This window comes from Herpailurus yagouaroundi, unplaced genomic scaffold (assembly GCF_014898765.1).
Source record: "Herpailurus yagouaroundi ecotype Mexico unplaced genomic scaffold, PumYag 163, whole genome shotgun sequence".
NCBI lineage: Eukaryota > Metazoa > Chordata > Mammalia > Carnivora > Felidae > Herpailurus > Herpailurus yagouaroundi.
This window is the reverse complement of record NW_024412404.1, coordinates 42,286,910-42,309,099: the sequence shown is the minus strand read 5'-3', so window position 1 is coordinate 42,309,099 and position 22,190 is coordinate 42,286,910. Positions and strand designations below refer to the sequence as shown.

Sequence of the window (22,190 nt, the reverse complement as noted above, 5' to 3'; positions counted from 1 at the left end):
CCAAAGTGGCTCAGCGGGCTCTGTCCTCACCTGCTGAGGTCTGTGGTGGCAGGTGGCCAGTGGACTTGAGTTGCAACTCCAGACTTGACTCATGATGGTGGACCTTTAGTCATGAACTTTGGTGGTTTCTGGGTAGGTATGGCATTAGTGAGGACATTCAGTGACTGAAACCCACTCCAGCTCGGTTAAACAGCATAGACAGTCACTGGCTCACTGTAATTAGTCCAACAGGTGGCCTAGCTTTAGCATACCTGGAACCCAGAACTCCAATGGTATGAAGTCTGACTTCTCCATCTCTAGACTTTGCTGCTGATTTAGTGATTTAACCCTCAGGCCACCTCTTCCCACGTACCCCTGTGATCCCTGGTCTATGTGGTACTTAGTGTTCAGATTGCCCAAGTACCCCTGTCAGTTCTTGAGAAAGCCCCAGAACCATTACAGTGTCCGGGGGGATAACAGATCAGTCCAAAGATGATTGACCAGGTGTGCCCACTCCTGTGGTCAAGGAGGCAGAACCATCTTCATGGTGGAAATCCCTATGAGATGGGGAGTCCTGTTCCGTGATCTCCGGCCAGCCTCTGTGGAAGAGCACCTGGGGATGGTGCTCTTGGCCCAGACTGCTGGGGATCCAGAGAGTGCTCCCCCCGAAGCCGAGAGAAGGGGAAAAGACCCCTGCATGATCATGTCTTCTGGTTTCCTTGGGGCCTCCATTGGCCACAGCCTTGTAAGCAGCCACACCATTGTGGCCGGGGCTTCAGGGAGGATGGTAGTGCTGCTCCAGGGAGCCTGCTCAGTGGCCCAGATGTGCAAGTGGCTGTGGGTGTGATGGCTCACGCCATCCCACTCTGGGAGAGGGAGGGAAGGAGGGAGGAACACATCCACCCTGGGTTCCAGAGGGACGACAGTGACCCAACTGAGGAAGGCCCTTGAGCCAAATAGCTCTGGGCCTTGAGATTCCAGATTCCTCATCCAAGGCTTTTTCCTGTTTGTTACGACTGGTTTGGTGTTTTTTTTTGTTTGTTTGTTTTTGTTTTTTTTGTTTTTGTTTTTTTTTAAGAGCAGTTTTAGACCTACAGCAAAATTGAACTGAAGATACAGAGGTTTCCCACGTGCTTCCCTCACACATGCACAGCCTCCCCCATCCGAGTGTATACTTGTCATTACTGATGAACCTGCACAGACACATCCAAATCACTCTGATCCATAGTTGACAGTAGGGTTCACTCTTGGTGCCGTGTAGATGAGCGTGTAATGACATGCATCCGTCATCATGGTACTGTGCAGATGTCACCGGGTGTCATGGTCTTTCCAGAGCAGCAGGCAGAGCGTTGTGGAACTCCGGAGAGGGTGGGGTGCAGTGGACATTCGAGACTAGATCACAGGCCGTGTGCTATCCCAGGCCCGTAACACCTTGTGGAAGACCTAGGAGGTGGCTCTGGGTGCCGATGTCCTGTGCAATGGTGGCACGGTTTTCCCCTGTCCCTCTCCGTGATCACAGCGGCTCTCAGGCAGCCCCCTCCACTTCCCAACAAGGAGCACCTCGGAGGCTCCCAGTGTCCCCCCTTCTCGGGCAGCTGTTCCCTGCTGTGGGCAGTGACGGGGCCTCCGTGCTGCCCAGGGAAAAGCCCTGGGTCTCTTGACAGGGAACAGTCCATATTTGGAAATGGTGAGCTCTGTCACAGACAGAAAAGAGAACCAGTGCCAGATTGTTTTGGAGGTAGAGAGGGATCGGAATGGGATGGGGGCAAAGACAAAGTCTTGTGAAGAATTCTTTCTAAGATTGGATTGATGGCAGTTAGTGGAGTCCCAAGACCCAGGTGCTCAGAGTACTTGGCTCAGTCAACATTTGTTTAAATGATAAATGAATGAACCAAGGAACGAGAAAGACTCTTCTCATTTGGCCGTGACCGCCAAGGGTCACTCAAGGGTGCGGTGCCCACTTAGTATGATTGACACGTCAACATACTTCAGGGTAGCCATGAGTAGCACCGATGTGCAAATGCCATGGACTGTGATGGAGCCAGGGGCACAGTGACCGTCAGAAGGTGTCTGTGAGGCATTTATCTCTGGATACCTTTGAAAGCAGAGAAGGCAGCTAAACTCCCAGGCATACCAGTAGTCCTAATGGGTTTCAGAGACCCTCAGTGGTCACTGTTTAGCCAGAGCTTCCTTGGCCTCTCCCACAGGGTGATTTCACACATTTGACACATCCTTGTTTCAGTTTTACTGTTAAATTTTTTCATCAAGCATTTGTGTAAGTGTGGATCACCGTCCATCGGGCCCTCCTCTCAGGGAGCGTGTTGGCTGCTTCTTAGTGAGGCACAGGCTTCTCAAGGCTGGACTCAAGCCAGGTGTTTGCCAGGTGCCCAGGCTGCCTGGCTCCATGCCCTGCCCCCACCCCCACCGCCCAATCCTGCTGGGCTCTCATGACTGCGTTCTCTCGTCCTCTCTGCAGGCTGGTGGTTTGTGAGCACCTCTGAGGAGCAGGGCTGGGTCCCTGCCACCTACCTGGAGGCCCAGAATGGTACTCGGGATGACTCAGACATCAACACCTCCAAGACTGGGGAAGGTAAGGGCCTGCAGGTTCAATGCGGAGGGGAAATAATGAGGCATTTGCAGGGTGTGGGCTGCTTCGAGATCCTCAGGGATGGGTACCCACCCCATTCCTGGCCCTTGGAGTGAACCCATTTCCCACTCTTCTCCCTAAAGCCATCAAAATCCCTAAGGTGAGTTGGGCCATGTGCCAGACCCTTCCCTTGGAACCCCATCTCACTGAAGCCAGCCCACAAGCTCACCTCCTTTCCCAGGCCTGGCCCTACCTGCCCTGCATGGGGCTCAAATTGGAGGGGAAATTTCCCTGGAGTGTGGATCTCAGGCTTTGGCAACTTTGGGGCAGAGACTGGAAAGAATAGTCTTAGGACTAAATGCCACAGCACCCTTTCCCCATAGAAGCCCTTGGTTCCCCTGGGGACCCCACAGAGACCAACCTTTGCCTCCCTGACCCCACAGTGTGCTCTCTGCTGCAGGGATGAACGCAATGGGCTTTGTGCACACAACTTTTGCTGTGCATGTCTACTCAGAAGTCTCTGCTCTGGATATCTCTTATCCTGGCCAACAGTTCAGACACAGAGAACAAGCCTGCACGTCATTTCTCAGTGTAGCAAGAACCGCAAGGTGGCCCTTGCACCCCTAGCCCCTCTGATTAGCTCTGGCCTCGTGAAGTTTTCCTGGGATTTTCTCACTGCCCTTCCCCCCTCCCCACCCCCCCAGGCCAGCACTGTCTGTGGACTCAGGTATTCTCCAGAGCAGGCCGCCTGAGCCCAGGGAGTTCGAGCCGCCCCCAGTTCCTGTCTGCCTGCTCCTAAGAACTTCTAAACCCTCTGTGTCCCAGCAACAGGAATGCTTGCCCTAATGGTCAGTGGGGATGGTCCAAATGGGCACGACTGAGAGCCAGGGGGACAGAGGCCTGCCACCCGGGGCTCAGGCCACCTCCAGGCCTGCCCCCCACATACACACCCTCCATTCCATGCTGCCCAGGCCAAAATAAGCAGTCCGCCAAGCGAGTGCCAGCTCCTTATTCATTCTTGCCCTAAATGTCAGTTACTCGGCAGGCGGTTGGAGCCCCACCCTTCCTCCCATGTAAATGCTTTATTTCAGTCCCTCGACTAGGGCTGCAGCCCCTGCAATGCAAATCTACCTTGTGACAGGTTTCCAGGGATGAGGCTCCGTCGGGAAGAGTTTGCAGGTTCAGGCTGGGTGCCCGATCCTTCCTGGCTGCTCCCTGAGCCCTGGGGCTGAGCCTGCACCCAGCCTCATCTCTGGTTCCATTGCACCTCTGCAATGGTGGAGGATTTTAGCCCCTGAGCTGGCTCTGGTATAGTTTATCTGCAGTCATCAGGCCTTGCCTCCTACCCAGTTCCATGTTCTGGGGTCATCCCTGGGCCTTTCAGAAACAACAATCCCTAGAGTGTCTAGTGAGGTATTATTCCCTGCCAGGTGTGTGGCCCTGGGACTTTAAAAGCCTTCGCCACCACTCTGGGAGGCACTGTTAAAATCCCCCTTTTCCACATGCAGGAACTGAGGCTTCAAGACATTTAGCTACGTGATTGTCCTCGTAAGGCTTGAGCCTTGGTCAGCCTCCTTTGCCTGGTAGTCTTTACCACCAGTCTTTGCCTGGTGCCCTCTGCCCACCCATGAAGCATTTTGCTTGTAAGCACTTCTGAGAGGGTGTGTGTGTGTGGAATTTGAGTCCCGCCTTAAAAGGCTTTGCCAAGAATGTCAGAGCAGAGATGTCGGGAGATGCAGGACAGGACACTGAGTAGGCAGGGAAGTCCCGGGCAGGAAGGAGCCAGGGAGGTGTGTGCACACAGATGGCAGCCTGGTTTGAGGAGAGAGGAGGTGCTTTTGCAGTACAAGAACAAGCAGTGGCAGGCTGTAGAGGATTTTGACCTTGACAGAGTAAGAATCAGTAAGGCAACCAGTGCAGGCTCTGCATTCAGAAGTGTTCGTGTGTGCGTGCATGTGCCTTCAGGGAGACCATCTTTAAAATAGATTCCTCAGCATCCTTTTGATAGGACCTGTGTGCCAGTACCCCTGGCAACATTTGGGCAGCTATGAACTTCATCATCACATCTTGGGCGTCTGTGCCCAACTCAACAGGAGAGCTCAGGGCTCAGCACCCCAGCCCAGGGCCCTGGCATCTGTGGTATGTCCGAGAGACTATCCCACATTGGTCCCCTCTACTCCAGGCCTATTGCCATCCCATCATAGGTCTCTGATCCCTGATCCCAAAAAGACAATTGGCTGTTTGGGTTTATTTCTATTATCAGGCATTCTGGCATATGCTAGAGTTCTGAAATGTTACCAGTAGGAGGTAGGAGGGCTGGGGTGGAGGTTGAAGATCCTCTTAACCCACTGATGACAATAAGGGCCAAGCCCAACTCTGGCAAAGTGCTTTCCTGAACCATTGGGTCCGTTGCCTCTCGGAGGTGGTAGGAAAATGGAGGCCCATAGGGGTGTCACCTCCATGGAGCCCCCAGTTCAGTTTGTGGCAGAGCCAAAACCAGAATCTGGGTCTCTGCCTGTGCCCTTGTGCCCTATAGCCGCTGGCGATGATCTGCCTCTCTCCCTGCTGGGTCTGCATTGGCACCAGCCTCTTATCTGGGCTTTCCCTGTTGTAGGCAGGCCAAGGGTGCAGGGTCAAGGGGGAGGAACATCGTAGGGCCTAGAATCTGGGCTCCAGAGCCAGACCACCTAGATTCATGTGCTGCCCTGACACTTAGGTGTGTGACTCAGAGGGTTTCTTGACCCCCTCGTGCCTGTTTTCCCATTTCTAACATGGAGATTGTGCTGACTGCACAGGGCTTTTGTGAGGCTTCAGTGAGATGGTCCATGTGCATGGTTTCAGCTGGGGAAATAACACTTACTGCTGCGGCGGCCCCTGGCCTGAGCATCATCTGAGGCTTCCTCTGCCCACAGGGAAGCCACCGAACAACCTGCCCGGGAGGTCAGCTGTCAGGGTCCTTCCCAGTCTGGCCTCACACAGGAGATCGTTTCTTTTCCACGTGGCCCGTTCAGTCCCTTGTCTCTGCTCGTGCCAGGGCAGATGTCAGCCCCAGTGACAGATGAGGAAACAGGCTTAGAGAAGAACAGAAGCCTGCCTGCCCCCAGGTGACACAGGCACCCGGCAGCGAGGCCTCAGCTGAATCCATATCTCCAACCTTTGGTCCAGGCCTCCTACTGCCAAGAAGCAGGTCAAATAGGTCACCACCACTCCCTCGAGAAAAGCAAGTACTTCCTAGGAGGCTTTGGTGGGGTTTGGCTCAGGTGTGTCTGGACAGTCTTCCTTTGACTCTGCTGACCTGTCTCCCCCATACTTGAGCAGTCTGACCCCCAGCTTCTGCAGGGGGCCGCTTGGTGCCCCGCAGCCCTGACATGGTGTCTTTCCACCTGGGCATCCTATAGGAAGGCAGAGGGTTTCTGGGGCTGGGCCACGGCAACCAGAGGGCATGGGCTGGATGAGAGGGGCTGCAGCACAGAGAACTGGGCAGCAGGTCCCCTGCTGTCAGAAATCCGATGGGCAGTGTGCAGCAAAGGAGCAGAACCAAGGCCTGCAGCATCCGTCCCCATGCAACATTTCCTAGTGCTCAGCCGCTGGCCAGGCCCTGTGCTAGGCCCCAGAGAGGGCTGAGAGAGCAAAGACAGGTACCCCCAGGGTGATAGGGACAGGGAGCCCCATGGCAGAGGACCCCCACGTCTCTCCTGACACAGTGCCTGGCTCATGGCGGTAGGCTCACAAGCAGGACGTAATGAGTGGGTGGCCGACAGATGGGTGGTGCCGTGGGCCCCATGGCCTCCTGGGAACCGTGACTGCCCAGCCATGGTGGAAGCAGCAGTCTTTCCCTGGGGCTGCCTGGGAGGGCCATCTTTGTGCCAGGTTGGGTCCCAGGACCCTCTTCACCTCTCAGGTGCTGGCATTGTGAGTTCTTAGCCCCTCTCGGTCTTAGGGGTACAACCCACATGGTTTGGCTTTGGTGGAGATTCCCCCGTGTCAGTGGGCAGATCTGCCCCCATCCAGCAGGTGCATGCTGCTGGCGCTTGGTCCTGGCAATGATGCCCTGGGAGCCTGAACCTTCCTTCCCGCCATCCCCCTCCCTGCCCCATCCCATCTCATCCTCATCTCCATTCTCTCCGCCGGTTCCGTCGGCCGCGTGTTCCATTGCCATCTCCCACACCAGTGTCCAAGAGACGCAAGGCCCATCTGCGGCGTCTGGATCGCCGGTGGACCCTGGGCGGGATGGTCAACAGGCAGCACAGCCGAGGTGACTGTGGGAGCTGGCTTCTCCTGACCCGCAGCTGCCGCCCCTCGCTCTCTCGCTAACACCTCCCTTCCTCTCTGAGCTCTGCTCCTGTCTGCCACTCGGCCTCCTCACCCAGATTCAACAGCTAGACTTTCTCTCACCTTCTGCATCTATGGGGTGTTGGGGAGGAGGGCACAGGGGGCTACCTGGGAATTGGGATGACTGGGAGTTGGGGGGCGGCTCTGGCTTCTGCCGCCATCCTGGGGATGGGGGTCATGGGATTGAGGATGTGATGTGGGGGCGGCTGGACTAAGAAAGGCCACATTGGCCCTAGAAGCTGCAGATGAGGGGGGTGGGGTGTAAGTCTCTGCACAGGCTGTCCCACTTGCCCCCACTCTTAGGTGCCTGCTTCCTCTGAGAAGGTGCTCCATCGGCCAAAGCTGTTCCAGCAACTACTTAGGGACAGAGTAGGAAGAAGGGCCAGCCCACAACCCTCCTTCTTCAGCTAGCTCCAGGGAAACTAGAAAGGGAACAAAAGCCAGTCCCAGCCTGTCCCGGGATTCGGCCCCAGCCAGCTCTGAAGGCAGTGACAGGTCCAGCCAGGAGCTTCCAGCATCTTCAGCACTGGCATCAGCACTTTGTGAGGGGCCTGGTCAAGATTCCAGGGAGGCCCCTGGCCAGCCATCCAGGCTGATTGGGAACTAAGACATTTGCGGGTTCAGGGCCTTTCCAGCATCCAGGAGCTTGGGAGTAGGGAGCTTAGGGGCGAGCCTCTGAACAAACCCCTCAACATCTCCAGGGCCCACAGGCCAGCAGAGGTCCGTTTCTCCTGTCTCACCGAGAACAAGGCTGTAAGGGCCTGTGATGAGCACTGGCCTCTCTCCGATAGCAGGGATGCTCCATGAATATCGGCCCACCCCCACAGCTTGTTCCTGAACAATCTGAGACCATGTTTTGGCACCAGCCCCAAGCCCCAGGCAGCAGCAAGCCTGGACGCTGAGGTGGCCGCCGCCCGTGGCTGGTGCAGCACCACACTCAGAGCACTGGCTGTGGGAGCCCAACTCATCCTGAGGGTGGAACAAGGGTTGGACTCCAAGGTGCAGGGCAGGAGGCCAAGTCATGGAAACGGCGAGAACGAGCTCGGGTGTAAAGCAGGGGCACCCTAGAACTAGGAGGAGTGGAGCAGCTTTGCCGGGGGGCCAGCCTGGGACACTGCCCTGAGCCTTGGCAGCAGAGGAGAGGGGGACGCTGGCCTGGAAAAACCGCAGAGACAAAAGCTTGGCCTTCCCCCATCCCCTCCAGCATCTGCTCCCAACGCCATCCTACACCGAACCCCAAACGCAACTGCGTCTCCATAAGCACACGGACACTTACAAGTGACGAAGCACTACTGCCCGTGCGCAGCAGTACGCTGTCCCCTCTGGCCCCCACGCAGCTGCGCATCCGTGGCCTCTGGCCCACAGCCACTACACACGTAATACCGCTCGTGCAGCCAACGTAGAACATTCCACATATGCATTTACAGTCGCAGATGCTTCAGCTGCTCTGGACACATTGTACGTCTGCTTCTGACCACCGAGGACACACATAGCTTCCTATACGGTCTCATACGTAGCCCCTCACACTGCATGGGCACAGGCAGCGGACTCGGAGTTACACGCATGCAGTGGTATATGTGGACATGCGTTCCCAGCCAGATGCACGACTCTGTGGACATCCATACGTGTACAAATATGTAAATGAGGACAAGCCCACTTTTCCCTCCCTCCCTCCCTCCCTCCCTCCCTCTCTCTCTCTCTCTCTCTCTCTCTCTCTCTCTCTCTCTCTCTAAGAGACCTAAACAGCATTATTTCCCAGTCTCAGCCCTAAGTCAGGACTAAGTTAAATCAGGCAGCCAAGAAAAACTTGCAGAAAGCTGGCTGGGAGAAAGCAGTGGAGCCAATGGGGGGAAACAGGCAGTGGGTCATATATAACTAGACAAGAGAGAAGCAGTGCTTCCCCGGGGCCTCCACTCCCCAGCCCCTCCGCCAACCAGGCCTTTGGAATCAGAAGGCCTCTTGTAGTGGGGTTGGGTAGGTTGTGGGGGCCGGGAGGGAAGCCAGGGAGACTGCTGACGGAGGGGAAAGCATTTGAAAGAGGAGGCGTCTGTGGTTTGGAAACTGCAGGGTTCTCCAGACCCCGCCTCCAAAACCAAAACAGGCCTGTCCACCTCCCCCAGCCAGCCACCCACCCACCCACCCGGTGGGCGGCCTGGTCAGCCCTCCCTAGGGCAAAGCTGCCACCCACCTTTGATGGCACATCAGAGTGACCACAGCCTCAGTGCTTCCCAGAAGCCCTGAGGTGACCCCCCACCCCTGAGCTTACAGCTCCCTCTCCCTTTTGATTCCTAAACTTTGATTCCTAAAAGTCTCTTCTAGAGACCCAGGCAACCTGAATGACTTAGCTGCCCACCCCACCCCCCCTCCCCAAGCCCCTGAGACCATTTCAGTCTGTCTGGGCATCCTGACTTGGTTCCCCATCCCCACCCCCAGACGGGGCTCTGCCCTGGTCCAGTAGAGGGGCTGGCTCTGCCTCTCCCTCAGGGAAACGTGGAAGCTGGGAACCTGACAGCCAAGCACATGTCTACACGGAGGTAAGCCATGCCTCCGCCGCCTAAGCTGGCCATGGCAGGAAAGTAAACCCCCACACAGACCAGTTGGAAGAGTTGTGCTCTGAATGCTCATCACCTGGGACCTACACAGTGACTGGGCAAGATAAGCCTCTAGGCCAGCCAGATCTCTTCCCGGGAGCACGAACTCCCAGACCTCTCTGTTCACGTCAGTCCGAGGGCCACCAAGAACAGGGCCTTGTGCAGGAGCAGCTCAGCTTCACTAGGGAAAACTGATGTGCTTGGTTCTGCCTTCTCCGAGAGGGTCAAGGGGAGGCCGGGCACTTACATGGCCCTCAGTGCTATGTCCTCCGCATACACACTGGGGGCTGCAGAGGCTGCGGCTTGGGCCTGACAGCTCCAGAGCCTGGGCCCGCATGTCACGGTCCAGGCCCTGTTCTCTGCCATGCGGCAGGACAGCACTCCTCTGATCTTCCTAGGAGAAGGACTATAATTTTTCCCTGCAGAGGCAACTTTGCCTAGGAAAACTTTAATGATGGCTTCCTGCTGGAACCACAGGCTTTTAAAAATAGCCCGGCTGAACACAGGCAAAACGTGGAGCCCAGGCCTCGCCTCACCCTAACCTCAGAACCCTACATCCCCGGGGCCTGGTGCTGCCCCTCTGGCCACGGCCCGGGCCAGGATTTACCGTGCCCCACTGGAAAATGGAGTGGGACCAGGAGCAGGCAGGAGAGTGGAGGGCTGGAGTGTAGCACACTGAACTTCTCAAAGGCCCGAGTCAGAATCTGGCTGGCCCAGGTTCTCAGGCGATCTTGGCAGCTCTCCTCAGCGTGGCTGGATGGGAATTTGAAAGCTTCCAGGAGTTAGTCAATGGTGAGAAAGGCCTCTGCATCTGGGAAAAGCTTGCCGTTGAGAAGCGCATGCCGAAGAATGGTGGAGGCTCCAGTGGGTCATCACCTACCTTTCGCCTTTGGCGGCCTCTGAGATTTGGCCAGGGCCCATCAGCTCTGTCCTTGCCACCTCCGTCCTGGAGGGACTTGCTATCCAAGCCCGGCACAGGGCTGCAGACAGGACCCTGATCCTCCTAAGTAAACAGATGGCCCTCCTGTCGTGGGGCAGTGAGGCGGGGGGGGGGATGAGGTGGCAGTTGTCCTCCGTCCCCCTCCCCTACTGCTGCCTAAGGCTCAGGCAGGCTGCCCATCAGGGTCCACCAAGGAATCTAGGAGTTACTGTCATAGTTGGGAGCAAGGAGGAGTGGGGCAGGTATCTTAGAACACAGCCTCCTGCCCCTGCTCAGACAGCCTTGCCCTTCATTGATGCGCTGCCTAGTGCCTTTGGAGCCCCAATTGTGTGACAGGCACAGGCTGGAAGAGACAGCATGAGTTCAGGGTAACCTTCCCAGAGGGTGTGGCCAGTTCTGTCTAGGTCTGCTCCTCCTCCCAGAGGGTGAGTATGGGGATGTGTGATCCTTCCTGAGACCTGAACGTTTCTCTGGGGAGGCTCTCCACCCAGCAGACAGGGCGGCCAGCCAGCCAGCCATGAGTCCACCTGGCCCCAGCAGACGCAGGAGGAACACCTCCCTGGAAGCCTGAGCAAGGACCCGTGCAGAGGCAGCAGGGCCCCTGCCAGGAGAGAGGCTGAAGAGATCCAGGAGGACAAGCACTGCCCGGCCTCCCCACACCTGCCCTCCCAGGCTTTTCCTGTCTTCCCATAAGGCACCTCCTTCCCGGTACCTGGGGAGGCCCTGAACAAGGCTCGCAGGCGAATGTGACAGTAGAGCAGGCAGCTCCCCAAAGGGGTGCTCCCAAGCTGTGTGGTCAGCTCAGCATGCTGGCCCACCCTGGGCTCTGGGAGGCCCTGCTGATGGCTGCAGTCAGCATCACCGCTGATCATTTGACCGCCGGACCCTCATCTTAAAACCCATGTAATCACTCCCATCGAACGTGTGTCCCCCACAATCCTCTTGGGAAAATCACACAATCAGGTGATCACATTAGTGGTCAGGGGAGGCTTCACCAAGGAGGTGCCCCTGGGGCTGCCGGAAGATCAGACAGAGGCAGGATTTAAGGGGTAGAGGTGGGAGAAGGGCTCAGAGAGCAAGTCTGGGGCATGGATGGGGGCCTGGCACGTTCAGGGAAGGGGGGGGGGCATGCCACGGCGCCTCCAGACATCCCAGGGGATTCCTGACTCAGGTGCCACACGGGGCAGGTTCCCCCTAACTGTGCCCTCAGTCCAGGGAGCTTTTGGACCCCTGAGGACACTAGGCCCCAGCACCCTCACTGCTGTTACTGGGCTGAGAGGGCCAACTCTCTGCTGCCAGGGCTTAGCCAGGCCACCTGGGGCCCCGGCCAGCTTCTGCACACACTGGGAGCCACAGTAAGGCAACCAGCTAAGCCGGGCCAGGCCCGAGGAGGAAGAGACAGGAAGGAGGACCTGAGCTCCAACCTCAAATAACTGTGCCTTGTTGCTTCATCCACCCCCCACAGAGGAGAAGTACGTCACTGTACAGCCTTACACCAGCCAGAGCAAGGACGAGATTGGCTTTGAGAAGGGCGTCACTGTGGAAGTGATCCGGAAGAACTTGGAGGGCTGGTGGTACATCAGGTAGGAGCCTCAGCGGAAGCGAGAGATCCCTCTACCACTCCGGCCCTGGGCAGCAGACCGCACAGTGGCCGTGGGCACCAGCTGGCAGGTCGATACTGAGGCGGCTTTGCGCCCACAGCCCAGGCTTGGCTGCTTCAACCCTGCACGGTTGAACAGCTCAAACAGAGTGCTCATCTCGCAGCTTCTCTCCTGGGGCACGTCAAGCAGAGCCAGAGTTGTGGCCAGTGGGGCACAGGGGCCCCGGCTCAGCTTGCAGGCAGTGGTGCAATCCCTTCCCATGCATCTGCCAGGAGAGTCCAGCACATCTGAATTTGGTTTTCTGTGTCCGGCCTTGGCTGCCTGGTGCGCTCTGTAGCTCAGGCCGCCTGAAGGGCTGGTGTCCACAGGCCTTGCTGAGGTCCCAACAGGCAGTCCCTGCTGCCCACAGCTCAACACTGGGGGCCTTTCCACTCTGCAGGGCTGGCTTATATGGTTGCAAGAGCCAGGGTAGAAGTAAGGCCTGAGCCCAAGCCTAGCTTAAAGGCCTCTTCCTTCTGCCCCTCCCTCTTGCAGGGCCCAATCATGTTTCCCAACTGAGAAACCCATTTCGGAGCATGGGGAGGGGAGGGAGGGCTTCCCTGGCAATCCTAGAAGCCAACTAAACCCTGTGGGCTTCACTCACCTTTCCCCTACCAAGTCCTGCTCTCCAGTCCCCTCTGTCCTGGGGCTCTGAGGCCAGCCAGCACCTTCTGGGTGGGGGGTGGGGGGTGGGGTTAGGGCTCACAGGAAAGTTTTTGGGTCCTTTAGAATTGACTCTGCTGTGGTGATTTCACCCAGTTTCTCTCTTCCCTGCCTGTAGCCCAAATGACCAAGATAGTCTTGTATCTGTGAGCTCTGGGGACCACTTCCCCAGCCCATCACCTGGGAACCCCGTACCCACCCTGGGCAGGAAGGGTGCTCCGCTCTGTGTCCCACAGTGGGGACAGGATTGACCCAAGTGATATGGGCACTCAGGAGACAGTATCTTGGACCGTGGTGGTGTTAAGATTGGGGCTATGCTGACGGGTAGGATGAAGGTCATTGGCTACACGGGATTCAGCCTTAATGTGACCTGACAAGACATAGCTGCCCCTGCCCTTGGCCCCATGCATACCAGTCAGTAGGGCTGAAGTGTTCCTTTCTGCTCTGTGAGGTGGGACAGGACTGTGTGCCTGGATGTGTGTTTCCCAAAGTCACTGCCCCTAGACTCTCACACTCTCTAAAAAACTAGACCCAACCCCAAAATCCAGCAACCACAAATCTACATGGGAGGGCCAGCAAACATTCTAAGGCAGGCTGGTCACCGAAACCACCCTCCCGGAGGTTATCTACAAGGCTGCGGGGTTTTTTCCAGTTTCTTAAAATGATCAACAAGGTTACTCTGAGCCGTCACTTTTAGTCAACTCTTGTCCCCATGGCCTACCCCTTTAGCTAGTGGGAGCTTCAACTGAAAAAAACCCTACAAAGATTCCACCTTAAGAAGGCTGCCAGACACCCCCTTAAATATGCCATTTCCCAGCATTCCAGGCTCTGTGTTGATCCTCATTTCCTGTCTTTCTTTTCCTCTCTCCCCTCACACATACCCTCCCTCTCTCTCTCTCTATCCCTTCTTTTCCAGTTTGCTTCCCTCTGGAGTCATTCTGCGCTCCAGAGCTGGAAAGCAGATGTGAGCCAAGTTGGACCCAGACACACACAGCCGCTCCTGATTCCCCTGCATCTCTCTGCCTGGAATCTAATTGTATCCATGTAACACCAGAGGAACACAACAGGGTTGGACGTGGGAGCACTCAGGGCAGTGAGCAGGCCTGACCATCACTCCCATGAGACCCCACTCCCCATCTCCCCACTGTTCTCATAGAAGAGCACCTCTGCCATAGCCAGCAAGTTCTTCATCTTGAGATGCAGGAGCACCAGGTTCCAGGCCAGATGCTGCCAACAGCTAGCTGTGTGGCCCTCTGCTACTTGCTTTGCTTTGCTGAGCCTTGGCTCGTGGCTCATACATAAGATTAGGCATCTTTACTCGTTGCTGCCATCCACCCCTGAAATTTCTGTGCTTCTCTCTGCACCCCTTACCTTGGGAAGGCAGGCCAGCCCCTTGACTTCTATCCATGTGTTAACTGATGTCTGCCTTCCAAGCCCCAAACAGGGGGCCAGACAGGTGACCTTGGGACAGCCTGTCTGTGCTTTCCAGTGGTGTGAACATAAGAAGCCACCTCCTGCCTAGGCTTTCCAGCAAAGCTCAGGCATGTTGATAGAAACTTTCACTTTCACGTTCCTGTTTCTCCCACCTCATGAGCACCCAAGAACAAGGTCAGATCAGGCAGGTGGGAAGGGCGAGTGTCCGACATCTGGCACAGAGGAGCCATTGCAAAGAGCCAGATGTGCCCTGGGGAGCAGATGGGGACAGTGCAACTGGTGGACTGGGAGGTGAGCTCTTAGTGGGCTTGGGTAGAAGTTCTGAGCACCATGGGGAGAAAAGGGAAAAGCTTGTTTTCAGAAGTCATCAAGTCACCTGAAATTAAGTCAGCCCTGTCATTTGCCTTTTGTCCTTGTTTATGGGTTTTGATTTTGTTTTCATTTTGTTTTGTTTCATTTTGGTTTTGTTGTGCCATACCAAAGGTTTTCATTTTATCCAGTCATGTGCTTTCAGTCTTTCCATTCATGGTTTTGGCTTTTGGAGCCCTATTTAGAAAGATTTTCTCAATCCTCAAGATTAACCAAATATTCACAATTTTTTTTCCCCTGTGGTGTGAGGCCAAGGTCTCACATACTTTTCCTAACTGGGTAATCAGTCATCTCCAAATTGGTAATTGAAAGCTCATCCTTACCCCCACTAATTTGATTTAATTTTTTTAAGTTTATTTATTTATTTTGAGAGAGACAAAGACAGCATGAGCCGGGGAGGGGCAGAGAGAATGGGGGAGAGAGAGAATCCCAAGTAGGCACTGTGCTGTTGGCACAGAGCCCAAGGCAGGGCTCAAACTCACGAAACCATGAGATCATGACCTGAGTTAAAACCAAGAGTCAGACGCTTAACTGACTGAGCCACCCAGGTGCCCCTTACCCCCAGTAATTTGAAGTGTTACCCTTAACATCAGTCTGTTTGGGGACTTGTTCTGTGAACTTGATCTGTCTGCTACCCCCACAGTTAGCATCCATACCTCCCGCACTTGGCCACTCTTTTTTTTTTTTTTTTTTTAAACGTTTATTTATTTTTTGGGGACAGAGAGAGACAGAGCATGAACGGGGGAGGGGCAGAGAGAGAGGGAGACACAGAATCAGAAACAGGGTCCAGGCTCTGAGCCATCAGCCCAGAGCCCGACGCGGGGCTCGAACTCACGGACCGCGAGATCGTGACCTGGCTGAAGTCGGACGCTTAACTGACTGCGCCACCCAGGCGCCCCACTTGGCCACTCTTTATAGACATCTTCCTAGTTAGTCTCGAAAGGTCTATCTTTCTGGATAAATTTTTGCAGCTACTCTTTTCCTGAAGTTTGCAGAAGAGAGAAAAAAATTGAGCTCCAGGGTAGGGACTTACCAAGGGACTCACCAAGGGACTCAAGAGCAGAACTCGGGGTTCCTAACTCCTCTTACCTGTGCTACCTGTTCACCTCTCTGATCTCCCTTCCATTTGTCAGAGGGCCTCTGCCTAACACACCACGTTCACACTTGCTCTTATCTCTAGAATCGCCCTCTCTGTTGGGAGGTAGCAGGCCGTTGTCAAGTCTACTTGGTGGGCAACTCAATCTGAGGAATTTTCTCATCCTGATGTCCCACATTTGCCTGACTGTAGAGAACGAGAGCCCACACAAGGAGGGATCAGGCAGAGAGCAAGGAGAGAGGAAGAACTGGTGTCCTAGGTGTCTTTTCCACCTGCCCTCCATCCCGCTTCTCTCCAGACTGGTGGGATTGCCAGGTGCCTTGCAGAACACAGTGGAGAAGGCGCAGCTGGGCCAGGCCAGGTGGAGCCTGGGGTGTGAGGTCAGGTAGCAGCGCTCAAGTGACATCATGTCCACCCCTTCCCCCAGGTACCTGGGCAAAGAGGGCTGGGCGCCAGCATCCTACCTGAAGAAAGCCAAGGACGACCTGCCGGCACGCAAGAAGAATCTGGCAGGCCCAGTGGAGATCATCGGGAACATCATGGAGATCAGCAACCTGCTGAACAAGAAGGCGTCGGGGGATAAGGAGACTCCACCGGCCGAAGGAGAGGGCCCTGAGGTCCCCATCGCCAAGAAGGAGATCAGCCTGCCCATCCTGTGCAATGCCTCCAATGGCAGCGCTCTGGGCGTCCCTGAGAGGAGTGTCTCCAAGCTGGCCCAGGGCTCGCCAGCCGTGGCCAGGATTGCCCCTCAGAGGGCCCAGATCAGTAAGAGCCTTCCTGACCCCTGCATCCTTACGGCACAGCTCTTTAGAAAGCGGTCACGGGGTGCAAGGAAAGCCAGAGGGGTGTATAAGACCCCTATATCATTTTTACCCTGACATCTAGGCTGACCCCTAACCCTGAACTTGTTTCATGCTAATCATGAGTAGGCAAGGCACTTCCTCACAACTCTTGCGCTGAAGATAAAATACACGAGTGTTTAAGCTGGTGGCATTCCCTAGAAGAAAGCCAGGAATGGTTGCTTTGCAGATCAGTGTATCTCCCAGGCTGTGACACGTGGCTCCCTTGTGCAAGGCTGCTTTACAGAGTGACAGCCAGTAGAACATCTTTCCTGGCCTTACCCCTCCTTCTCGCTCGCCTCCCACCAGTTACTGGAAACCTAAAAGACTTGGAAGGAACGTCTTTGCCTCTCCACGAGCAGTTTTTTTGTTTTGTTTTGTTTTGTTTTAATTTTTTTTTTCAACGTTTATTTATTTTTGGGACAGAGAGAGACAGAGCATGAACGGGGGAGGGTCAGAGAGAGAGGGAGACACAGAATCAGAAACAGGCTCCAGGCTCTGAGCCATCAGCCCAGAGCCTGACGCGGGGCTCGAACTCACAGACCGCGAGATCGTGACCTGGCTGAAGTCGGACGCTTAACCGACTGCGCCACCCAGGCGCCCCTCCACGAGCAGTTTTAAAGGCCTCTGTATAGGAGAAACCCAGCTAACTGGCCCCCTCCTAACCTATGCATCTCTGGCTCAACAGCGTCTTCAGATGGAGGTTAAACTGCCCTATCTGATGAGAGAGCCGCTTCTGTTGATGTCCACCCAGCCTTAAAATCTTGAGGAAAGCTGTGGTTTTAGTTGAGTTCTGAACTTGGCCTCTGCTCCTACATTTGAAAATCTGATAGAGCTATTTACCCTTTCTTCTGAAAAATGCCTCTATGTCTATACATTTTGAAATGTGCACATTATTTTAGGGGGCTCATGGATCCCCCGAAACACAGCCAAGAAAGCTTAAAGGTCTCTGGTTCCATGAAGAAACTATAGTGCTGATAGTGACTGAGCACATGGGCCCCTCCTGAGTGTGGGACAGAGCCAGGAGCTTCCCAGGATCAGGAGGCAGCCACACATAGGGAAGACAGGGTCCAGCGCTGTTACCCATTGTCTGGCTGGGATTTCTGAAGCCATGTTTCTTCTTCTAGGCTCCCCGAACCTAAGGACAAGGCCTCCACCTCGCAGAGAATCCAGCCTGGTATGTATGCTGAATTTCTTCTCCTTTTTTTCTTCCTGTATCTGGGGACGCCCTGTAACATTCCCCAGTTAATTGGTTGTCTCATTTCAATGCCTGTCAGTCCAGGGGTTTTCCAGGGCCCTGCTGGGCTTCCAGCTTTGTGGGGCCAGGGGCAGAGAGGAAAGCCTGGGCATCCCAGCCATTCTGGGGGCCTAGCTGGACAGTTGATGTTCAAAAACACACTGCACTCCAAAGCTAAATAAATCCATCCCAGCCGCTACACTGGCAGACATAAACATTTAGACTGGCCAGCGGGAGTGTCCAGCCAGGGCATTGCCAGGGGCTGGGAATGGGGCTGCTGTCCATGTGTGCCTGGAAGCCTTTCAGCTTCGCCTTCCTGGCTCAGGAATGTCCGATGGCTTCGGTGGATGCCAGAGCCTGGGAGGGCAGAGGGCAGGCCGGCGAGCACCCCTGCAAGGAGGAGTGAATGGCCAGGACTGGCTTGTGCTGAAAGTCAGAGGCTCAACTTGCTGGCGTCCCTGGCTCCTGTAGGTGGGGGTCCTGGTGTCCAGACCATCAGGGAAGAGCATATACCCTCGGGACACTAGGCTTAGGGTGGCAGTGATGCTGGCAGCGGACCTAGAGCCCTAGTTCAGGGGACTGTCCTCAGGGGCAGCGGGTGCCGTGGAAAGAGAGGGCTTCAAGCCTGCCAGACGTGCGTCTATGTTGCACCTTTGACACTTGGAACGGCGAGATCCAGGGCAAGTCTGTTACCCTCCCCAAGCCTTCATTTCCTGATCTGTAAGATGGGGACAGTGCCAGCCACCTCCTGGGGCTGCTGGAAGGATGAAATGGGATGGTGTGTGCAGGGCTGGCCGCCAGGTTTCCCTTTCCTATGTCAGCTGTGGCTGACGGACAGGCTGCCTGCCGCACCGTGTGGGGAAAGATTTCTGAAGTCTCACTGGGCCTAGTAGCAAGGGTCACTGGGATCCGTGACATCTGCCCTGGCCTGGAAGAGCGGGCCTTCAGTAAACGGGTCCTTGAGTCAGGCGTGTGGAGAGGAGACCATCCCTGCCTTGGCCATCGGCCCCAGGGGAGTTTCTATGTCATTTTACCCTCGAGTTTTCCACGACAAAACAATGAGTTCTCCCGTCCTTCCAGTTCTCTCAGCCCCAGCTGATTATTTTCAGGCAGACTCGGTTTTGGGAACAATGGGCTCATTCCTTCCACACTTAACAAGTGCGGGACTTACTGCTGCAGGGCTTGTCCCAGCCAGATGTGGCTGCATCCCACCTGGTGGCTGGGGGAGGGGGAGAGGGGGGGGTGCTGGGGCCTGGACCCCGTCTACTCACACACACGCCTGCAGGGCCAGGGCCCCGGCCCCGGGCGGAGAAAGTGGGCTGAATCATACCTGGTCCCTCAAGACCAGCTTCCTCCTGCCCTTCGCTCCCTGTGACCCAAGGCAGCTGGGCTGTGAGTGGCCAGATTAGGACATGCTGAGCTGTGGAGAATGCAGAAGGTTCCAGGGAATACGATGGCATTTCAGAAGGAGGGGTCAGCTTTGGCTGCTGTTGGTGGAGCTCCCCCTGTGTCCTTGGCTGGGCCAGAAGTTAGGTACCTATCAGTAATTCTCTTCATGACCCATTTTACAGATGAGGAAATTGAGCCTCAGAGAGGTCATAGGCTTTATCCAAGGCCATACAGCTGGTGCGTTGCTGAGCTGGGATTGGAGCCCACATGTGTCCAGCTGCAAGGCAGAGGTCTTTTGAGGTCTTCCTGTTACACCACAGCTGCTTCCCTCTCCCTTCCCGCCCCCCCCCCGGGGGGGGGCGGCCCAGCCAAACACACATACTTCTTTGTTTGTTTTGCTTTAACCCCTTTGTGTGATACTGGGACAAACTGGAAGTAACAGGGTAGCACAAAATCCATTTTGACCAGAGTAGAGACCGAGTGAAACTAGAATGTCCGCCCCATGAGGGCAAGGGGGTTGTCCTTTTGGTTCACTGTTAAGTGCCCAGTGCCTCAGACCTGGGCCTGGCACCCAGAAGATGCACAGTTGATGTTTGGAAAGTGAATGAATAAGACTCAGAAGTCATGGCTGCAGCCAAATCCTAAATGTCCTTGACTGTCTTGCTTGGGTATTGGTATAACCAATCCAGCCTGTTTTGCCTGACCATTTGGCATCTCTGCAATGACCCATCAAGGGCTCTTCTCAGCCATCTCCGTGCCCCCTTTCACTCCTGCCCTCTGCCCCAAAGAGATGGCTGTGTCCCCTGGCCCTGCCTCTGCAACCAGATGTCACCGCTGTGACCTGTCAGCCAGACTTAAGGACGAGGCTCTCCTCCCATGGGGCAGTTTGCACAGGCTTTGTTAAAACCACTTCTCTGCTTTTTCATTTTCATTTTTGGGACCTAGCTGTTGAAGTATCTATAAACTGGACCTCCAGAGATGTAGGGGTGAAGTTACTATTACTAAATGATCATTTTGACAGCTCAGAGGAGTTTCAAGTGGATCATAGGTAATAGTAGAAAGCCTGCTCAGGAGAACAGTCCCCTGGGGAGACACCCTGAGCCTCAGGTGATGGATACTTCTCAGGTCAGCTGCCCTCCAGCTGGTGTAAACGCCACACTCTGCCTCTGTTACAGTTCTGATCAGGTAGGTTTTGCTCACTGAGCCCTTCTCTGCCTTAGGGGTTCCAGCTGCCGAAGCCACCAGAGCCCCCTTCTGTTGAGGTGGAGTATTACACCATTGCTGAATTCCAGTCCTGCATCTCTGACGGCATCAGCTTTCGGGGTGGACAGAAGGCAGAGGTGAGCCTTGGGCCATGAAGCTGAGGGTTTGAACTCATGCTAGTCAAAGACCTGCCATGTTTCCCATTTATGCCTTGCTGGCAACATTCCAGGGGGGCGGGCAGAAGACCCACGGGGATAAAAAATTTGCCTGAAGCCAGTAAGTGCCACGGTGAGGACCAGAATGCAGGACTCCTGTCTCCACGCAGTCCTTCCCTCACAGCAGCGTTTCCCAGAGCGTGTAGTGGGAACTTGTGACGGAAGTGCCCTGAAACAAGGGGCTTCTTTGGTCGAACAGGTTTGAAGGACATTGGGTTAAACAAGATCCATGCAGTTGTGTGCTTTTAATCGCAGAACTTCTCAGAGCCTGTGCTGTAGGGATGTCACCGTGCATCTCTAAGAGGGCACTAGAATAGCAGCATTGCCCAGACCCATTTGGCCCCAGGACAGTTTGTCTCCTAGGAGCACCCTGGGGGCCAAGATTCTGAAGAACCCATGTTAGCAAGCGCTGCTGTGGGGAGAATGTGGTCCACGTAGCCACGGTAATAGGGGCCTGGGTTCTGGCCACGTGCACACCGCCGGCACCTCTCACCCTCGATACAGTCACTCCTCTGCCCTGGCTTTGATCCTGTGTCTCTGCCACATGAGGTAACAGACCCTAGGAGGCTCCCTCCCGGCCTAGCATTTATGAAACTCTGCTTTGTGGCCACTGCAGGGCACGCGGGCATTGCTCTTGAGTAATGAGGTTACATCCAATTAACACCTGTAGAACTGTCGGAAGAGCCCTCAGGCGGTCTCTGCCTGTGGAAGAGATGGTGTCCCCCGCGTGAATGTTTTAAATCCTACGTATTCAATTTGGAACCGAATTTCCAAGAAAAATCATTCCGTCGGTGGTGCTTAGGTTTCCAGAAGAGCCTCCAAAGCTCACCATGTAACTGAACTGTCATACTTAGGAGCTACCCAGGCTTAATCTTAAGTGTGGGGTGGAGTATGGGGTGGGAAGGGTGAAGGAAGGAATAGAGGACCAAAGGAAGGACAGAAACTCTCCCTTTTGGTGTGGACTACAGAAGGCTGGTCTCTATCTCTCTTCCTTCACTGCCCCTCTTCCCCTGGTATCAATTTTTTCATGTCCCCTCCCCCCCCCCCCCCCCCCCCCCCCGGTACCTTTCTCCAGGAGTGTCCCACAATCCAAAATTATCTTCCCTTTATGTGCTCCAGCCCAGATGAACTGCAGCAGAAGCAGCACCACACTCCTGGTCTTTAGCCAATCTCAAATAGTAGTTAAGAAAGAAGCTCCTTGAGCTAGTTTATACTAACATGGAAATGACTAAAAGCCCCTCATCCTTCCCACAGTTAACCATTTAAGCCAAAGTCCGTTCGACCGGCAGAATTTCACTGGGATCCCACATGCAGTGAAATGACCACAGGCGGTGGGAACACCAGGGAGGCGTCCGGCAGGGTGGCTCTGGTCTCGGGCTGTACCTCCCAGTTCACCTCACCTGCATCTTCCCATTCTCTTCTGACATGAGAGACCCTTTCCAGGGTGGCCGGCGGAGGACCTAGCAATCCCAGGGGCGGGACGAGGAGCAGTGGAATGAATGGCATGTTCTTAGACATACGGGTCCTTGGCGAGTTGGGTTCCATAGGGACTAGGAGGAGTAGGTCTTCTAAGTGCACAGCTTAGGGGGAGAAGCAGGAGTCTGTAGACAAGGCCAGCTCGACCTGGGGTGCTAATGGAGTCTTGGAGGACCAGGGGGGAGGGTCTTGGAGAGTAG

At 55.3% G+C, this 22,190-nt stretch overlaps 1 protein-coding gene across 10 annotated transcripts in view; it reads left to right on the top strand.

The window, feature by feature from the left end:
- SH3PXD2A (SH3 and PX domains 2A) overlaps positions 1-22,190 on the top strand; it is a 243,574-nt gene that overhangs the window by 211,470 nt on the left and 9,914 nt on the right. For 9 of the 10 annotated variants that reach the window (XR_005793634.1, XM_040486336.1, XM_040486337.1 and 6 more), the window contains 6 exons: positions 2,456-2,569; positions 6,738-6,821; positions 11,895-12,012; positions 16,059-16,396; positions 17,598-17,647; positions 20,317-20,436. Coding sequence is in view for 9 of the 10 variants with exons in the window: in XM_040486336.1 (XP_040342270.1) it covers positions 2,456-2,569; positions 6,738-6,821; positions 11,895-12,012; positions 16,059-16,396; positions 17,598-17,647; positions 20,317-20,436 (824 nt within the window). In the remaining variant the exon portion in view is untranslated. The remainder of the gene's footprint in view (positions 1-2,455; positions 2,570-6,737; positions 6,822-11,894; positions 12,013-16,058; positions 16,397-17,597; positions 17,648-20,316; positions 20,437-22,190) is intronic. The other variant, XM_040486334.1, reaches the window with a different exon arrangement.